Raw genomic sequence first — 19,426 nt, forward strand, 5'->3', positions numbered from 1 at the left:
CTCCCTTCCAGCCCAGCCAGGCAACTGTGCCCAGTTATCCAACTAACTCCTCGCATCTCCACTTGGATTCCCCACAAATTTTCACCATACCCCAGAGTGAAGTCACTTGTTTTCTCTGCAGAATTTGCTCCTGATACAGGGTTTCCTGTCTTTTTTTTTAAAGATTTATTTATTTATTTATTTTTATTACAAAGTCAGATATACAGAGAGAAGGAGAGACAGAGAGGAAGATCTTCCATCCAATGATTCACTCCCCAAGTGAGCCGCAGCAGCCACTGCTGCGCTGATCCGAAGCCGGGAACCAGGAACTTCTTCCAGGTCTCCTACAGGGTCCCAAAGCTTTGGGCCGTCCTCGACTGCTTTCCCAGGGCACAAGCAGGGAGCTGGATGGGAAGTGGAGCTGCCGGGATTAGAACCAGCACCCATATGGGATCCCGGCGCGTTCAAGGGAAGGACTTTAGCCACTAGGCCATGGCGCCGGGCCCAGGGTTTCCTGTCTTATGGAAACCTCACTAGTTGTTGAAGTCATCTCCTGCAAGTTGCTAATGACCAGTTGTCGAATGTTGGGCAAGTCTGTTTCTTGTCTGTGCAATCGGTGTAAGAGCCAAAGATGTTTCCAACTGACTGCTTGTTTCTAACATCTTTCTCATGCTAAGTTTCAACTATCTTTTGTGCTTCCCCTAGCTCAATAATCCAGTTATCATCAATTTTAACACCATAAATTCCTGGTGAAGCCTATCCTCCATTTCAAAACAATCCTTCCACGTCTTTCACTAAAAGAACCATTTCCTCAGGTCAACTGACCTAGCAAGAAGCCGACAGGTAAATCCATTAGATATTCTAAATTAATAAAATGTAAGTGATAGATACTACATCTCAAAAGGCGGCAATTTAAAACTAATTGCTAAAGTTCCTGAAACTTGCAGGAACAGAAGCTGTAGCTTTACATGTTTCCAAATCCTCTGATAAACTAAGATTCTTCTATTCTTAGCTTCCTCAAATCAACTGGCACTGGGAGCCAAATCACTTCCCAGTGCGCTCAGTTCTTCTCCCTTCTAAGCAATTCTAGAAAGGCCTTCTCCAGGACACCGCCAGGAGACTCCCAGTTCCTTCTCCCAGGGCTATGTCTATTCATATTTTTCCTTTGACCCTTTGGAGAAGTTATTTCTAAATCCCAACTTAATTGCCTAGGAGTGGGCTATCTGGAATAAATTAACCCTTTTCCCAAGTAACTAATACTACTTCGCTTAAAAAACTTCCAAAACTCAAGTAAGTGTGGAGACAGAATTGATTGATCCAAATTCTGATGAATGTTTCTGATCTAACTACCCTTCTACCCTACTAGATTGTAGGGGAGAAAAATCCAATACAATTGGTTTCTCAAATCCATAAGGTTTAATGAGGGAAAGTGGTTGTATGGGCAAGGAAAGCAAAATTTGCATTCAGCTGAGAAGGGATGAACATTAATCAAAAATAGCTCACCAGGACATGCATTTGGACTAGCACTGGTCAGATGGCCACATCCCATGTCAGAGTGCCTGGATTCCATCCCAGCTCCTGTCCCTGGTCCCAGCTTTGTGTTAATACAGACCCTGGGAGACAGAGGTGATGGCTCAATGGCTGAACCCCTGCCATTCTTTTTTTTTTTTTAATCTATTTTATTGTATTGTTATTGACAATCTTTACATAGTTAATTACGGTTAAAGAAAGAAAAAAAAAAGGTTGAGGGGGTATAGGGAAGTGGGTAATACTATTATGTCCCTATTGTTTCCATCATGTATCTGAGGTAAAGGGGGATATTGAAGGAGAAGCCCCACCCGTTTTCCCGCCCACCCCAAGTCCCCGGATGTGGGGCATGCTCTGAGATATTTGCTCAAGTGGTTTTAATAGTTCTCCAGTTATGAATCGCTGCCAGTTTCGCTCGATGAGGTCGTCCACTGATTGATATGGTCCATCATAAAGTCTCCGTTTGCCCCATATTTCGCTGCCAACATATAGCTGAGATGAATGATTGATCTGCTCTGTCTTCTGTCTTTTCTTGATTAGAGTTCTGAGTCCAGCAGTTCGATTGGGGAGATCTCCAAAGAAACTTTGAGGTATTCCCAGACTAGTTTCTTGTATGTTCTAGCAAGCACAGGGCCCGGCACAGTCCATCACCCCGATCAGCTGGTGGTTTCAATTGCTGGGTTGGTTCTGTTTTCGGTCCCGAGTTGCACTGGAACCAATGGGTGTTGCAATCCAGTCTGGTTCGGCCCTTACATCAACCAGTGGGAGCTGCAGCCTAGTCGGGGCGACCCACAATCACCCCCACCAGGCCCGCCCCCTACCCTGGTTTGCCAGTATGTGTAGCAGAAGACCAGTCTGTCCCCCATCCCATTTGGATCTTGTACTTGTTAATGGGTATTAAAGCTTAGTTCTATCTAACCAACTCAACCATCCAGCCCTCACGGATGTTGTTGAGTGCCTCTTTATCTAGCCATCCCAGCCCCCATCCTAGTTTTCATGCCCTCCCACGGGAATAGTGACCCAAGAAGGGGGAACCCACTTTTTCCCTCCCAGGTCTCTCTGTCCCGGTTTATGCACTCTTTAGGTGGTCCTGTGATTTGACTTGACAGAATTAGTCCCCAGTGCCAGCTTCTGCCAGCTGATGCTGCGGCTATGCCCAAACATACCTCACCCACTCTAATTTATGCTTGCACCAGCAGGAATAATCAGCCCAGCCTGGCTTTTCCCTGATCTAGTCCACATGCAGCGCGCAGGTGTTGTAGCCTTGCTTAGTCTGGTCTGTCTATCCCAGCCCAGCCCCTGCCATTCTTGTGGGACATACAGATTGAGTTCCTGGCTTCCGATTTGGGTCTTAAGCCCTATGATATTTGGAGAGTGGGCTAGCCAATGGGAGTGTTGATACAGTCTCTCTCTCTCAATAAAGAAAAACTATAAGTATATTAGTGGGGCATGCATTTGCTTATAAAGGTCACAGAGGGAAAGCATAATAAGGCCTATGCCAACTTTCACTAATTTTAATGTCCATAAATATGCCTGATATTAAAATGAGGCTTCTGGGCTAGGCTACAGCAACTGCTGGGTCCCAGGAAAGTAGGGTCTTGGGATGGGCCAGGCTAGGCTACACTGTAGCACTCACTGGCAAATGCCAGGACTCATTATCAGGCTGGGTCATAGCACCTGCCAGCACAGGAGAGATGTGGGGCTGGGATCAGGTCTGGTAGGGGAACTTGGGAAACTCCTCTGCTAGCGTGCAGCTCCCAATCGTGAATAGACAGCCAGGGCTAGGGGCAGGCCAAGCCACGATGGGATGCAGCACCCATTAGTAGGCCAGGCTAGGTAGGCCACAGCAGCTGTGAGTTCACTGAGAGATGGGGCCAAGGGTGGAACTGACCAGACAGCTGTGTCTACCAGTATGTTGCACTTGCTGGTGCAGGTGACAGACTGAACCAGAACCTATTACAAGCAGCTCCCCCTGCAAGAGTCAAATCTGAGGTCACCTCAGGCAAGGTTTCTAGTGGATTCCTCAACTAGATTGCTGAACTCAAATCCCAGCCACATGGAAAAATCACGACATGTGGTCTGACCTTGGGAGTGCAGGTATCAGGACTGGGTTTCCCCAAGTGTTGATGCCTGCGCAGGACAGCAGGTCCAGATACACACATGGGACATGACAGTCAGCTCATCGAGGCTAACAGAGGCTGTTGAGCGCCTTGTCAGAGGATGGAAAGCAGAACAGAATGGACAACTGTCCGAGCTAAGTTTTGCAGCAGCTGTCTCGGGCTGTGCATGTAAACTGAGAGGAACTTGGTCAACAAGGAGACCTTGGAAAGATTTCTTTCAACCTGGGTGAAACAAAGCCAACAAGGTCTCAGAACTATCAAAACCCCTTATGTTAGCACCCATATCAGTGTCTCTAAGGCATCATTAAATGACTTCCCAATCCCCAGGTGCTGATGTAGCTATGGCAGCAAGGGGCTGCCCCTGCCTTTCCGCCCCCCCCCCCCCCGCCCCGACCAGGAGAATAAAAAGAACTGAAACATTAGTCTCACTCACCTTTCTACAAGCCTCAGCTCTCCCAACCCTAATCAGAGGCCTGCATCCCTCTTGACTACATAAACAATATTAAGATTTTTTTCTTTAAATTAGTTTCTCCAAATTATGAACACACATGGAGAGGGCTAAAAAAAAATGTCCATAGATGACTAAAATTCTGAAACTACTAAGACAGTTTGGTCACCTAGGTCACTTTGTACCAATTCATTCTCTTTATTCTACAATTCATAGAAACCAGACACCACAGGTAGGAAGGACATTGCAAGACTCTGACGCGTGAAAATTCTTGTCTGGGATGCAGTAAGAGCTCAAATGGAGCTCTGATTTCATTTCTTTTTAAAATGAATCACAAACATAGCAGCTAAATTTTCACATGAGTACTTCTCCTTCTCCTAGAATAAAGAATTTCTTTTAAAAAAAAGTTTAAGAAAATCATAGTAGCGGAATTTGAAAATAAGCATTGTCTGTGACATATTTCCAAACCAAGGCTACTCCTCTGGCCTTGGTAAATTACGCCTCCCTGAGATGCATTGTGCAAAGTCCTCTAAACCAGTCTGCAGCACACATGAGTCTCTCCTGGGGAATCGAGCCAGCGTTGGAGTGATCGCATTCTATTAACCAACTGCTTGCTTACTGAAAGCAGTAAGAACGTCATTTTCTCTAAATACTTGAAGTTTTATAAGCTTTCTGAAATTTGTGTCTCCTGGCAATTTTCCAGAAAGACAGAAGATGTTGACTTTTTTATATAACAGAGTTAAAACTCTAACTTCCCAACCTTCAGAGTTTAGAGCTGCATCAAGTTAACAGTGTCTTTTCAGTATCAATTCAAGCAACTTATTGCTATTTTCTTTCCACTCATATATTTTTTCATGACCAAGGGCATTAGCATTTCCCTTTGTAATTTTGAAAATATTCATTTTCTTCATTAAGCACTGAGTGCGGTTTGGTTCTTATGTTACTCAAATGCAGTGTACACTGATATATTTGTCCTTTTTTGTCACAACTAGTTTGATCAATACTCAGGAGAAAAAAATTCTGTGACTTAATATGCATTTCTGGGTCTTGCTAGATGGCATTCCATGCATAGATAATTTTGGAGGGGTATTACAAAATGAGCCTTGCATTAAACCAAGGAGAAATGAGAATGAAAAAGATTATTTTACCCTTACAAGGCATAAATGTGAGTATAAGATCCAGATGAGGAAAACTAAGAAAACAAAAGACATTAAAGGGGTCAAAAAATTCAGGTAATCATTAAAAGAGAATTAAATACCAGACCTGCCCACATGTTCCAAAGCATTATCCCGACATTAGAGAAAGAACCCTAAGGTCAGAGTTGACACATAACCGAGCCATATGACAAAATTCAGCTCACAAAACAGTCCAACAATTTCTGCAAAACTACTGAAAAGGGGCAGGGTGTTTGGCCCATAACGTGGGATGGCAGCATCCCACACTGGCGTGCCCAGGCCCTGGGCCTGCCTCTGCTTCTGATCTGGCTTCCTGCTGACCTGGGAAGCAGCGACTAGTGGCAAACGGACTTGGAGCACTGGGAATTCCTGGCTTCAGCCTGGCCAGGACCAGCTGCGGAGGGTCTCTGGGGAGTGAGCCAGCACAGAGAGAAGCATTAATTCTGCCTTTCTGCTTTTCAAATAATAATAATAACCGTGAACATGGCAAATAAAAATTTCAGGGCACTATGTGAGTAGATATCTGGTAACAGAAGACAGAAGTCAATGATGATTATATAAAGCTTAGGATTAAGCAAAGGTTTGTACTAGAGTTAGGAAAAAACTCAATTTACGGTTCAGCTGATAGGATAATGTGTGAGAAAGTGCTACTACATGCTAGCTGCCGTTATTTTTATTATTTATCTGTAGTCAACTAGAAATCAAAATTTAAATACTGATGTTTCATTAAGTATTGAGTCAGGAATCCTAAGTGACAATGTAACTATAAAACAATTTAGTACAGCTAATGTTTGGGACCAATGATTTTCAGCTGTGGGAAATTTTCAACTACACTGGACAACGCTGAGCTGCATTCGTGATTTTGCCCACGAGGGGGCAGTATCAGAGCCCTCCTCTTTCCAAGCAGTGATCAGAAATGCCTCAACCTTACAGCATGGCCCTTGAGGGCCCAGCACGGTGGTGCAGTGGTTAAGGTCTTCGCCTTGCGTGCCCCAGGATCCCATATGGTCTCCGGTTCTAATCCCAGCAACCCTGCTTCCCATCCAGCTCCCTGCTTGTGGCCTGGGAAAGCAGTCGAGGGTGGTCCAAATCTTTGGGACCCTGCACCCGCATGGGAGACCTGGAAGAGCACCTGGCTCCTGGCTTCAGATTTGCTCAGCTCCAGCTGTTGTGGTCACATGGGGAGTGAACCATCGGAAGGAAGATCTTCTCTGTTTCTCCTCCTCTACGTATATCCGCCTTCCCAATAAAAATAAATAAATCTTAAAAAAAACACCCACAAAATGGTCCTTGAATGACAGACGGCCAAGATGAACTAGAGCTGACGTAGTCTACGTAGTAGCCACTAAAATGTGGCTAGTCTTAAATTAGGTATGCTATAAATGTAAAATACACACCAGATTTCAAAGACTTAGCACCAAATAAGCAACATATTTAAACAACTCCTTAAAATGCTTACATGCTAAAATGATATTTTGGATAGGGTGGTTTAAGAGAAAACACAACATTAAAATAGACTTTAAGTTTTGAAAAAAAGGTGGCTACTATGGAAGTATAAATCCCATTTTCGGCTCATGTTATTTCTACTGGACACTGTTCTGCTTGTGTGTGGTGGAGGAAGGCAGGGCATCCTTCTCAGTGCCTGTTCCACGCAGGAAGTGAGCGTTCCAGTTTCCCACATGATCTCCAGCCTCATGGCTTCAACGAGACTTCTACTCATAGCTGTCCAATCTTCAAGCTGGATCTTCTGCCAGAGCTCTATTGAAATCTGGATCTACACATCCAACCATCGGGGAGCCCATGTGAACACCCCGGCAGACTCCAAACCTCGGCGATCGCCACTCCCTCCAAGGTTCTTCTTTACGGAGCCCCTTTTGGTTAACGGCACTTGATTCAGGTGCTCAAGTCAGAAACCTCAGTCAGCCCAGTTCTCTCTGCTGCTTAATCCTGCCCGCAAATTAGTACCAAAGCCTGCTTCATCCACTTCCTAAATATTTTTGGGGTCTTCTTTTTTGCTACCCCACTGACTAGGCCTAGTCACATTTGTCTCAAGACCCCTTTCACCTTTTAGACTTGCATGAAGGGCCTCCAGACAGTTCATGGAAATTGCGTCTTCTGAAAAAGCTAATCATGAATTTCAATTTCTTTTTTTGCACCAAAATAAACTTGTACTGACTGCTACAACATGTCTAAACAAGATCTAGTTTGAGGCACTAAGAAGGGTAAGATTAATTTGGAAAGAATCTCAGAGCAATAAGAATTTTGTTAAAACTGAAGCAAGGGCCAAAACCAAATCTATGGTGAAGGTGAGTGGACGAGTGCTGAAGCTATTGCTGTTTTATTTATTAATTTTAAATAGAATTTATGTATTTTCAATAATACTGACTTTTCAAATCTTCTTACAAATGGTCACTCATTTCTAGGAAGGAACAAGATGATGTTGAAGATGAAGCCAAATGCAGCAGATCTTACACATGAATTTGCAAGGCAAAAAGACTTGTTGGTGCCTTAACTGAAAAGAACCAACAACGGCCAAAACCACATCTATCTCAACTGATTCAGCCACAAGATACTAACTGAAAAATTAAAGCGAAACAAACTGTCCGTTTGCTGGCTGCCAGAACCAGTTGTACCCACATTAGCTGCCTGCTGAACTTTCAAGGGACATTTTAAGCACCGACGATCAGGATCTCGAGGCATTTCTGAAGACTTGAAACAGGACATGAAACGTGGTTGTACCAGCACTGTTCCGAAGACAAAGCACGATCAAAGCAGTGGTTACCAACAAGCAGGAGAGGCACAGCCAGTGCCAAAGCGGACAAGTCAAGAGCAAGGGAACGCTGCTTGTTGGCTTCAAGAATTAAAGAATATCAACATTTGCTTAATTGGAAGATTGCTTTCAGAAAGCCAAAACTGTAGGAGAAAAACACCTGGGAAAGCTTCATCGCAGAGTCCTTCTCCTCCATGACAAAAACCCTGCTCACTACACTCACCACATTGGGGTAATTTTGTGAGACTGCAATGGCCAGGGGGCTGAGGCAACCTTGATTAGGCCAGGAACCTGGAACTGCATCCAGGTCTTCCAAGTGCAGGACAGGGTTTCAAGTCCCAGGGTCACATTCTGCTGGTTTCTCCGGAGCATTAGCAGGGCATTGTGTATGAAGCTGAGCAGCCAGGACTTGAACCAGAGCACAGACAGATGCAGGTAACACAGGCAGGCTCACCCACTGCTCCACAACTCCAGCCATCCCTCCCTCTGCCCCTGCCGCTTAACGATTTGGATGGGACTCCTATTAACTTTTTCTCGTTTTCTAATTTTAAAATATTTCTCCCATCCCCTTTCTCATTCAAGTAAGACTGTAGTGACGTGGTTAAATTCCTAGGACCTTCAGCTCTTTGGGTTGGTGTATCCCTGCAAAAGTATCCTGAATTTGATGGAGCTCATGGGAAATAAAGTTTGTATATATATTGTTTTTATATTTCAATTTCATTTTCCCAAACATTTTGAAGTACCCTTATATTACATTCCACTCTTAGATTCTTGAAACACTATCTCATAGGTGAACGCTTTGTTCAGTGTTGCCTTTCATATTACAACATTACACTACATAAATGATGCAGTATAATTTGTGGTCATTGTTGTATCTTTAGTGGGTACAAACTGCTAATGGGTACAAACTGCTAACTTACCAATTGTAACCTCCGTAAAAGCTGGTCTGCTAGAACAACAATTCCATTTGCGTGAGGCCTGGAAAGACCCCCGTCCTTTCTGTCTCAGTATCAGTGGTGTGGACGTACTGATGTAGCTCTAGCACTCAAATAGCAAGGCAGGAGTGCTTGGGAACCATGTGCCTCATCTTGTCATCCCTAACAATCTGCTCTCTGTCTAAGCCTTCCTGGGTCAAGAGAGAAAAGCTGCAGTGCACCTCACACAGGGCTCCAGTCCCAGCTGGTCAAGTGATGTCCAACACCTCCTGCCTCGAATATCATGGTCACAGCTTCACCATTAACCAATGAAAATGAGCTAACATGTATGCGAAGCTGAGAACTGTGAAGAATCAAGCTCCTTCTAAACAATACATCATTCTCCAAGAACAAGAGTTCAAATCAAATAATAAGATTTGCCTGGTCTCTCTTCATTCAGGATCCTCAATCCTTTCTCCTATCTGAGCCAGTTTCCATCCCGAGTTTCTATGTGAGTCAGGACAGACTAGGGCTATGTCTATGCTGTTACGCTACAGCTGACAATTTGGGAGCTTAAAAACAGCCCAGATTCCTGCGGTCGTTTGTGGTGCTCACGGACTCCAGGTCCAGGCTGAGCAAGAGAAACTTACAAAAAGCTCGAGGATACATACGGGCGCATTTACAGTACTTGCAGGTACAAAGGCAAGAATCAGATGTGTGGTTTCATTCCCCCTTTGGGAATGGGCTTTCTTTCCTATCAAGTGAGGAATTAGTAGTGTGGGTAGATGAAGCGTGCCGATATGTGATGTGGACCAGGAACTGGAAAAGAAAGCATGTCAAGGCCACAATTAACTGCAAGGCTAAGAGTACTCTGATCGGCTGATCGAGAAGTCATTTAAAGACAGTTCTTCTAAACTATGAGGGAGAAAGACGGACCTTTAGAACACAGAAATATTGACATTTTTCTTACTTTTTTCACTTTTAGAGACCAATGAAGTAAACAATGGTGATTATCATGTTCTTATCGTAGGCAGTGGAATAAAAAGATACAGAGAAGAGGCACAGTTTTTCTAAATTATATATACCCTGTCGTTTTCCAGAAATGATTGCCAAAAGATGGTGGAAAACTTGGGCTGGCACTGCAGGCAGGCAGGCAATGTCACTGCTTGTGTGGCTGGCATCCCACATCAGAGCCCTGATGAGTCCTCACTGCTCCTCTTCTTGCCCAACTCCACGCTAGAACGTTGAGGGAAGCAACTGAAAATGGTTCTGGTGTGTGGGCCTGTGTCACCCATGTGAGAGACCCAGGTGGAGTTCCATGCTGCAGGGTTGGGCCTTGATTATTGCTAGTGGTTACAGGCTTTTGGGAAATGTGTCAGACAATGGAAAAATCTCTCCTGCCACTCTGCCTTTTAAATATATAAATCTTTAATAAAGTGGTGGCAAACCTATCAAAGCTCATTTTTCTCTCAGAGTGTTTCTGGTGGGGGCTGGCGCCATGGTGTTGGAGGGTTAAGCCCCTGCCTGCGTGCAGGCATCCTGGCTGCTCCACTTGCGATCCATCTCCCTTCTAACGCACCTGGGAAAGCAGCAGAGGATGGCCCAAGTCCTTGGGCCCCTGCACTAATGTAGAAGACCCAGAAGTAGCTCTTGGTTTCTGGCTTTGAACTGGCCCAGTACTGGCCATTGTGACCATTTGAAGAGTAAACAGCAGATGAAGATCTCTCTCTCTCTCTGTAACTTTATCCTTCAAACAAGCAAGCAGAAAACAAAAAGGAAAATTTTAAGCTCCTCTGGTGAATTTTTTGTGTCTATAATTTTCTACAAGAAAATTCAAAAGTCCCAGTATTTCAGCAAAAATGTCTAGTGTTTGGTAATGAGAGTAGTGAGATATAACAAGAGAGTAGTAGATTTGTAAATTTCCATTGCGCCACTCAGTCTCCACGTGACCTCAAGCAAACCCCTGATCTCTATGCATTTCAGCTGGGGCATGCCTTCCTCAGGGAGCAACATTTGTAGTGGGGATATCAAAAATTAAAATTTCATGAAGGGTGAGACTGAGAGGAAAATGACTTAAAAAGGGGCTTCTCAGAGGAGTAATAATGGCCAAAAAGAGAGGAACACTTTCTTAAGCCTTCACTTTCTCAACTGGAAATGGGTTAGCACTGCCACCTTAAAGGATTATTACGATATAACTGTATCTAAATGTATACAGAAGGAATGGGAAACAGGCAGGCAGGGAAATAACCAAAATTTTACAACGGCTGCTAATATATCATGAAAAATACAAAACTGCAAATTCATATACATTAATATTGTGTAATGACCAACAATGGGAATAAAGCAATTTTCTTCTCATAGTTATTTTACCTCTGAACACCTAAGACCCAAAGAGAAAATGTATAGTTATTGTGAAAGTCAAATAAGGAAAGCAAGAAAAATCCATAAACATGGCAAAAATACAAACCTAAAACACCAATTTCAAGTCCTGCCAAGCCCGCTTCAATTTTGTCATAAATATCTTCTGATGTAAAGTCAACAGCAATAGTTCTTGTCTCCGCTTTAAATTTCTCTTCTACGGGGAAAAAAAAAAAGAAAAAACAAAATGGGAAAATTAACACATGGCAATTAGGATTATCACTTTTCAAACTCCTCACCCCCAAGCCTGTGGATATGGCATTTAGACCAGGCTAATTTTAAGATCAGAAAAAGCCAATCCAATAGTTGCACCAACAAATTCCAAAGTCCTCACAGTGCTGGCTGAATGTTCCAGAATCATCTCTCCTCTTATAAATCAATCATGCTAACTACTTCTCAGACCCTTACGCACAAATAATAAAACATAATTCTTATCATAATTCACATACTCTTTAAGTATCACTGGCTTTCTGACATTAATTGCAAACTGATGCTTCATAATTTCAGAAAGAACTCTTTAGGCTGTATAATATCATAAAGAGTGATATATTAAAAATTCTCTTATTAAAATGGAAATAAAATGAATGGGATCTTATTGTAATTTCACTGCTTGGTTAATAGCTAATAGTCACATATTCGAAAATCCACACACAATGCACAGCAATAAATCCGTATCGTGACACAAGAAAGACCTCTGTGTTCCACTCTGCACAGGACTATTAAGGTCCACACAGAGCTGATGGAAATAAGAACTTCCGCAACGAGACCCTGGAGAAACAAAACCCATCTGAGGTAATGTGTGATGTTTACTCCTGCCTTCCCCAGGCAGCGCCTGGGAGGAGACAGTGCAGGCTTGGAGCTCACTCCAACAAGGGTACCAACCTCATTTCCACACCGATTTGCAACATGATGTTGTACAAGTCACAATTCCTCTTTCAATCTCAACAATGTCTTGTGAAAATGAAGGTAATACCATTCAACTCGAGCCACGAAGCTCAAATCACAGCTACTGGCCCTCAGAAGGCACTGGGGAAGTGCCCGTCCCTCTTCTCCCCCTCAGCCATCCCCACTTCCCCGGGCTTGGAGAAGCTCAGTAGACTGGGCATGCTGTTCTTCAGAAGTTACTGAGAATTCAAAGGAGAATTACAAAAAAAAAAAAAAAAAAAAAAAAAAAAAAAACCTGTTCCAGAAATAAATCTTCAATGGAAGTCAATGTCAGCTCATTGCAGGGTATGCGGGATTAATCCTCACAGGAAGTACCTGCTCTTGATCTGAAAGGATTTATGTCTAAAACTAAAGTGCTGGTTCATGAGAGATTTGATTCTTAGTTAGATTCAATGAAGCCTATTGATCGCAGGTAGAAATCCATGAATAAACTGGAGAGGAGAATAATTGACCTGGACCTCATGTGATGGTAAAAGTATCCTTGCTGCTCCTGTAGAAACGAGCTACGCATGTGCTTATGCAGTGGAGAGCAGGACACAGAGCCATCGCTCCACCACGCCCAGGCCAACCGGGCTAACCACAAATGAAGGGCACTGCCTTTACAGCCGCGGATCCGCAAGCGGAGAATGACGGAAACAAATGGCCAAACGCCACCTGTTGTTAACCAAATAACGCAAATAAGATACGTCTCCCTATTTACCTTGAAAAATATTTTTCCACACTATCCACTGACACTGAGGAAAATTTTGTTTAGTAATCTTGTTTATTTATTGTAAAGATTTACTTATTTGAAAGGCAGTTACACAGAGGGGAAGGAAGAGGGAGAGGAGGAGAAATGAGGAGGAGGGGATGAGAGTGAAGAGGAAAGGAGGTTGGGCAGTGGGGAGAGAGAGAGACAGAGAGCGAGAGCGAGCGAGAGAGAATCTTCCAGCTCCTAACCAATCCCCAGTGGCTGCAAAGGCAAAGGCTCATCCAGGCCAAACCCAGGACTCTGGAACTCCATCCACGTTTCCCACGTGGGTGACAGGTGCCCAAGCACTTAGGCTATCTTCTGCTGTCTTTCCAGGAACATCAGCAGGGAGTTGGAGCAGAAGTAGAACCACTAGGACTCAAATCCAAGCTCGTTTGAGATGCTGGCGTCACAGGCGGTGGCTTAGCCTACTATATCAACAAGTCTCCTCTCCAGTAATTATAAAATCAAATCACAAGTCTTAAATCAGATTTGCTCCTTTATATTTCACAGGATTTTATGAACACATCTACATTATGGAGTCTTGTACAGATAGGCTGCTAAAAAAAATTCAATAACAGTTGTGGGAAGAATAGTATTAATCAATGAATCTTCAAGTGAGGTGTTTTTTTGGTTTGTTTGTTTTTTGGTTTTTTTTTTTTTTTTTTTTTTTTTTTTTTTTTGCTTTGACTGTATATTAAAATAAGCAAATTGGCTCCTGGCACCAAGTTTTACAAGATAATAAAGATCCTTGAACTTACAGTTAGAATCATGTTCCAATCCAATAACACTGCTTTTGTTTGTTTGTTTTTTTTTTTTCTCTTAACAACCTTTATTACTTTTATGGCATGTCGTGTGTGTCTGTCTCTGTGTGTGAGATCGGGTCATTTCCCTCCTTGCAAACCCCCAGACCTTTACATCTTGCCCAGAGCAAGCACCAGAAGTTTCCGGCAATAGCTTAATACTTCCCTGGACTCACCTGCAATTACTCTCCCTCGTTGTGCAGAAGTTCTTTCAATTCTGAATGTTCTCCATGTAGGCTCAGGACATTTGCACGTACTGCTTCCCCTGACTGGAAAGCCCTCTCCACCCCCTGTGATCCTTGATCACCCTTTGAAAAACACAATGCAGCCAGCCCTGCCCTGACACTCTTCACCGCTTCTCTGCAAGTACCAGAGCTTTAACAAAGCCTTGGCAAGGGTACTTCTTACTTCAATATATTGTGTATTGTATTAAGCTTCACCACCAGAATTAAGCTTCCCATTCTGTTCATTTGTCCAACAAATGATCTGGGATTCTTCTACCTTCCTTAGCTGTCCCTTCAGGATGGCTCCCTTCCTGGTAGAGAATCGCTGCCATCCCAAACACCACCTGCAGACTACAGGTACAGGCGAAAACATCCCTTTCACACAGTGAGGAAAAACTCTCCATGGCAGAGTCGGCCCCACAGGTGTCTGTTCCAAGGATTACTGTAAATGCATGTTCTTGATCAGGCCCAACGAGGGGCTGTGAGAATTCCATGAACTGCCCCCACCTCCCTTATCAGATTTTGTGAATCAAAAACAGCAGGAGTTGCCTTTTGCTGGCTCAGGCAATGAGAATTACACTGAATGTTCTAACAGGTAGAGGGGGCAGCAGCTGACTTCCTTACACACCAAGGAAGTATACTGAAGCAGCTGCCTCCTTCTCCTGGACCAGCACTCTGCATCTGAGCCTGTCAGAAGACAAGTGGACCAGAGTCTTCCAGCCTCAAACATCAGCACAAGTATGTGTTCAGCACCTGCAACTGACGCTGCTGCTGGGTACATATAATACAGTTCTCACCTTCACTTTCACCACCTCTCCAATCTGAGATTTTCCTAAGTGCACAAGCCAGCAACAACCCCTGACAAGAAAGATTCAGAGTATTAACAATGCCTTGGGAAGGGCACTTCTTTTTCTTTTAAGACTTATTTATTTTTATTGGAAAGTCATATTTACAGAGAGGGAAAGACAGAAAGATCTTCCATCTGCTGGTTCAATCCCCAAATAGCCACAACAGTCACAGCTGAGCTGATCCGAAGCCAAGAGCCAGGAGCTTCTTCCAGGTCTCCCTTGCAGGATCCTAAGGCTTTAGGCAATCTTTTACTACTTGCCTAGTCCACAAGCAGGAAGCTGGATGGGAAGTGGAATAACTGGGACAGAAACATGCACCGGGATCCTGGCACTTGCAAGGTGAGGATCTAGCCAGTGGGCTACCACACCAGGTCTCGGATGGGTAATTCTGATTCTTCTCACCCTTGTGCCACCACAGAGGCCCAAGCGGTAACACTACCTCTGCTAAGTTTCTTTCCCCAGAGTAAATAGGAGCTGCAAGAAGTCACACTGATAACCTACAGGTAAGTAGGACAAAGGCAAAGAACAATAGAATTGAGACACTGCAATGCAAACAAACAAACTGCACCCCCTGTGTGGGAACATCAGCGACAGTCCTTGTGAGAACCATCTCAGCTGCAGAGTTGGCTTGTCACATGATTCTTCTGGCACCCACATCTAATGACCTATGACTTTGGAAATTGAAAGGTCAGTTTGTATCACCAGGTTCTGGTTCCATAACGGCACTCCATGTATGTCTTCTTTTCCTGTGATCTTATGACGCTTTAGCTTTAGTTATTCTAGTTTTAAGGTAGGTTTTAGGAGTGGGTACCAGCAGTTGTCACTTGAAATACCCATACTTCATACTGGTGTGCCTGAATTGGAGACCCAGCTTCATTCTGAAATCCACTTTCCTGCTCATGCACACACTATGAGGCAGCAGGTGATGTTCAACTAACTGCTACCGACATGGGAGACAAAACGGAGTTCCAGGATCCTGGTCTCCCAGCGTGGCTCAGTCACCACTGCCAGAGGCCATCTGGGGAATGAATGACTGGATGGAAGATCCATTTCTTATCTTTCTCTGTCATTCTGCCTCTCAAATCAACTTTTTAAAAAGATTGGTTTCAGTATTTCTAGTTGTGTAAGTCTTGTTTTTCTTTCAAAACTTTATTGCTTATCTTTACCTATTCTCATTTTCAATGGAATTGCATTAAACATTTCAATTCCATCTGTGAAGGATACCTAGCACACATTCTTTCCAGGTTCGTCTGCTATTCAAATGTTTTAGAACATCTCATAGTAAAATCTTATGATTGCAAATTGGCCAAGAAAGCAAGTTATAATATTAAATAATAATATTAGGCAAAGAAATGATAAAATCTACAATCAGTGAATTTTACAGATTTTTTGAAAGACTTTAAGTATTTCCGCTAGGTGGCTTGTCTGAGAATGTGAGGAAAGAAGTGTAACATACACAGATTTCTATATTATTTATCACTTTCCAACTGATAAAGACAGAAAAGAATATTCTGATTTTCCTTTGTCCTAACATCTGCTCCAAATAAACTATCTGCTTCCCCGTCTAGGCTTCAGATACGGTCCATTATGAAACTCCTGCTACACTCATCCTTCTCCATCGTTCCCATATTTACCACCCTTTCAGATTCCAGCCACGTCACCCCTGCGGAGGCAATTTTCATGATTCCCATGTCTTCCAAGGGGAGGCCACTCACTCCCTTGGCTAGGCTCCCAACAACTTCCTACATAACCTTCTGAAGCACCTGCCATAACACATTAAGCAAAGAGCCTCTGTTTCCTAACAAACAGGGGTTATTCCTTGTCACCTTTGTATGCCCAGCACCGGGCACAATGCCTGGCACAGAGCAAAGGTCACTCATCTAAAGGCTTGCTGAATGGAATACATTTTAGGGCAACACAGCTGATTTGTTAAAAATTATCTTCTCCATACTTCTCGAACTCTCTCCTAAAAACAATCAAGCAAACAAACTAAAAATTGCATTGTGTCTATACGTATGTCTATATGACATGTCCACAAAATCAGGTAATATCAGGCAGTTTGAAGCTTACGACAAACTGAGACAACTCACTTTTTTCATCGCTCCTGTATGGGTTGGAACTATCAATCTCATGGAAATTCAAACACTTTTGAGTTTTAAGAAACCATAGAAACCACCCAGGCTCATGAATAAAGGACTCCAGCAGCTTAACTCAGGGGCACAGAAATGAAGGTTGGTGATATTTTAGTCATGGATCACTCTCCCTACTCCCAGTCCTGGGAAAGATAATGAGGGGAAGAGGAGCGGCTCTTAGGGAAATGGAGCTATATTCAATGCTTACCAATTTTAGATTCTTCCATCTAAAGTCATTCTATTCAGCTTATCACTATAAAAATGTCTTCCATGTTTTGGGGAAAACTACATTTTAACATAAATCATATTTTATATTATTTAGAGATACAAAAGAAGTAAAATGAGTCTTACGGACTTTCTCTAATTTTTTTTTTAGAATTCTATTTGTTTATGTGAGTAACACAACCAAAAAGGACGTCCAACCATTGATTCATTCTCCAAATGTGGAGAACCATCCTCTCACAGGGGCTGGAGCCAGGAGCCAGGACACCCAGGTGGGTGGCAGAAGCCCATTTCCTGGAGTCAACACTGGTGAGACTCCCTGGGTCTTGAGACAGTTGGAATTGAACCCAGGTTTCACCAATGTCAGGCCCAGGTGGCTTAATTGAAAGGTAAAACACCCACTTCTCTATTTTTCCTAATTTTAACCAGAAAAAGAAAGGCAAAGTCTCCTAACCAATGCTCACCACTTCCTTTTCCAGTCCTCTTTGTCCTGAACCCACGCTGCACCATCATGCTCTGTCCCTACCCCTTGGGGTGAGCAGTCTCTGCACAGAGAACATCTGCTTTGGGGGGCACCTCAGAAAGGTGACAGTGCCAAACAGCTGACCTGACAAAACCTTGAACGACTCACTTAGAATTATCAGAGATGTTACACAAATAATGCACTATTTCTTTTCCTGCAGTCCCCTTGAAGAAATATTCATGCTCTTTAAAAATTTTTTATTTATTTTTATTGGAGAGGCAGATTCACAGAGAGAAGGAGAAAGGTCTTCCATTTGCTGGTTCACTCCCAAAGTGGCTGCAGCAACCAAAGGCAGACCAGACCAAAGCTAACAGTAAAGAACCCTACCCAGGTCTCCCATTAGGGTGGGTGGCAGAGGCCCGAGCACTTGCATCACCTTACAGAGTCTTCCAGGCACAACAGCAATAAACTGGGGCAGCCAGACACAAACTGGCACTCCAAGATGGGCTGTCAGCATCACAGTGTGGCTTAACTTGCTGTGCCAACACAAGCTCCAGGTTCCAAAGTTTCGAGTTCTTTTCAAAGTTCTGAGTTCCATACTTGGCTCAGGTATTACATACAGACTCTTGAATAAGCCACTCTTGGAACAAGGTCCAGATGAGAAAGTTGACTGCACTTGGTAAGTAAGAGGTTGTTCAATGACAACACTTTGATTTTATATTTTGAGAGAACACACACACACATACACACTGCATGAAATCACAACATTATTGTAACCAAGATTCCAGATGATGCTGTTAGTCATGTGGCAAACTCAAGCTTATTGGGAAGAACATGGGGCACACTGGGAAGCTGGACTTGAGAGCCTACAGAAGCAGATGTTGGTAGAGAACCCTCTACTTAAGTCTTTTATTTTCCAGGAATTCCTTTTCTCAGTCTGTAAACCACAGGAAATAATATCCACCCTGCCTAGTCCCTGTAACTGTTACATATCATGGCACGTGTGCATATATTGTATTGAGGTCTTATACATGTTTTCTTATATTGGCCAGTATCTACAACACAGGCTGCTTGGTTCTTTACAAGCCTAGGTTCCTATAGGCGGTATCTGAACAGTTTATTGTTAACTGTTCATATCAGCTGAATATTTGTTTTTTATATATATATATACATATATGCATATTTTAGATATATTATAAATATGCATATTTTATTGGAAAGTCAGATTTACAGAGAGGAGACAGAGAAAAGATCTTCCATCTGCTGGTTTACTCCCCAAATGACTGCAATGCTTGGAACTGAGCTGATCCAAAGTCAGGAGTCAGGATTCTTCCTGGTTTCCCAAATAGATTCAGGGTCCTAAAACCTTGGGCCATCCTCCTGTGCTTTTCCCAAGCTATAAGCAGATTGGGAAGTGGAACAGCTGGGACATGAACTAGCGCCCATACGAAATGCCACTCTCTGAGGTGGAGGATTAGCCAGAAGAGCCAATGCGCCAGGCCCATCAGCTAAACATTCTTTTGCAAGTGATCATGAATACCTAACCTCAATTACAAACAGACTCATTAAGACTGGCACTAGGGTGCAGCAAGTCAAGCAGCCACTTGAAACAACTGCATGTCAGATTAGAGTGCTGAGAAGGAGTTCTCTTTTTGCTTTTGATCCTGTTTCCTGGAAAGGCAGTGGATGACAGCCCAGACACGGAGGT

The 19,426-nt window shown here is 43.3% G+C and overlaps 1 protein-coding gene across 2 annotated transcripts in view; it reads right to left on the reverse strand.

Annotated features, from left to right (window-relative positions):
* HSD17B12 (hydroxysteroid 17-beta dehydrogenase 12) overlaps window positions 1–19,426 on the reverse strand; it is a 170,649-nt gene that overhangs the window by 51,333 nt on the left and 99,890 nt on the right. For both annotated transcript variants that reach the window (XM_058663155.1, XM_004585390.3), the window contains exon 4: window positions 11,401–11,508. In XM_058663155.1, the coding sequence (XP_058519138.1) occupies window positions 11,401–11,508 (108 nt within the window). The remainder of the gene's footprint in view (window positions 1–11,400; window positions 11,509–19,426) is intronic.

This window comes from Ochotona princeps, chromosome 4 (assembly GCF_030435755.1).
Source record: "Ochotona princeps isolate mOchPri1 chromosome 4, mOchPri1.hap1, whole genome shotgun sequence".
In the NCBI taxonomy this organism is placed as follows: Eukaryota; Metazoa; Chordata; class Mammalia; order Lagomorpha; family Ochotonidae; genus Ochotona; species Ochotona princeps.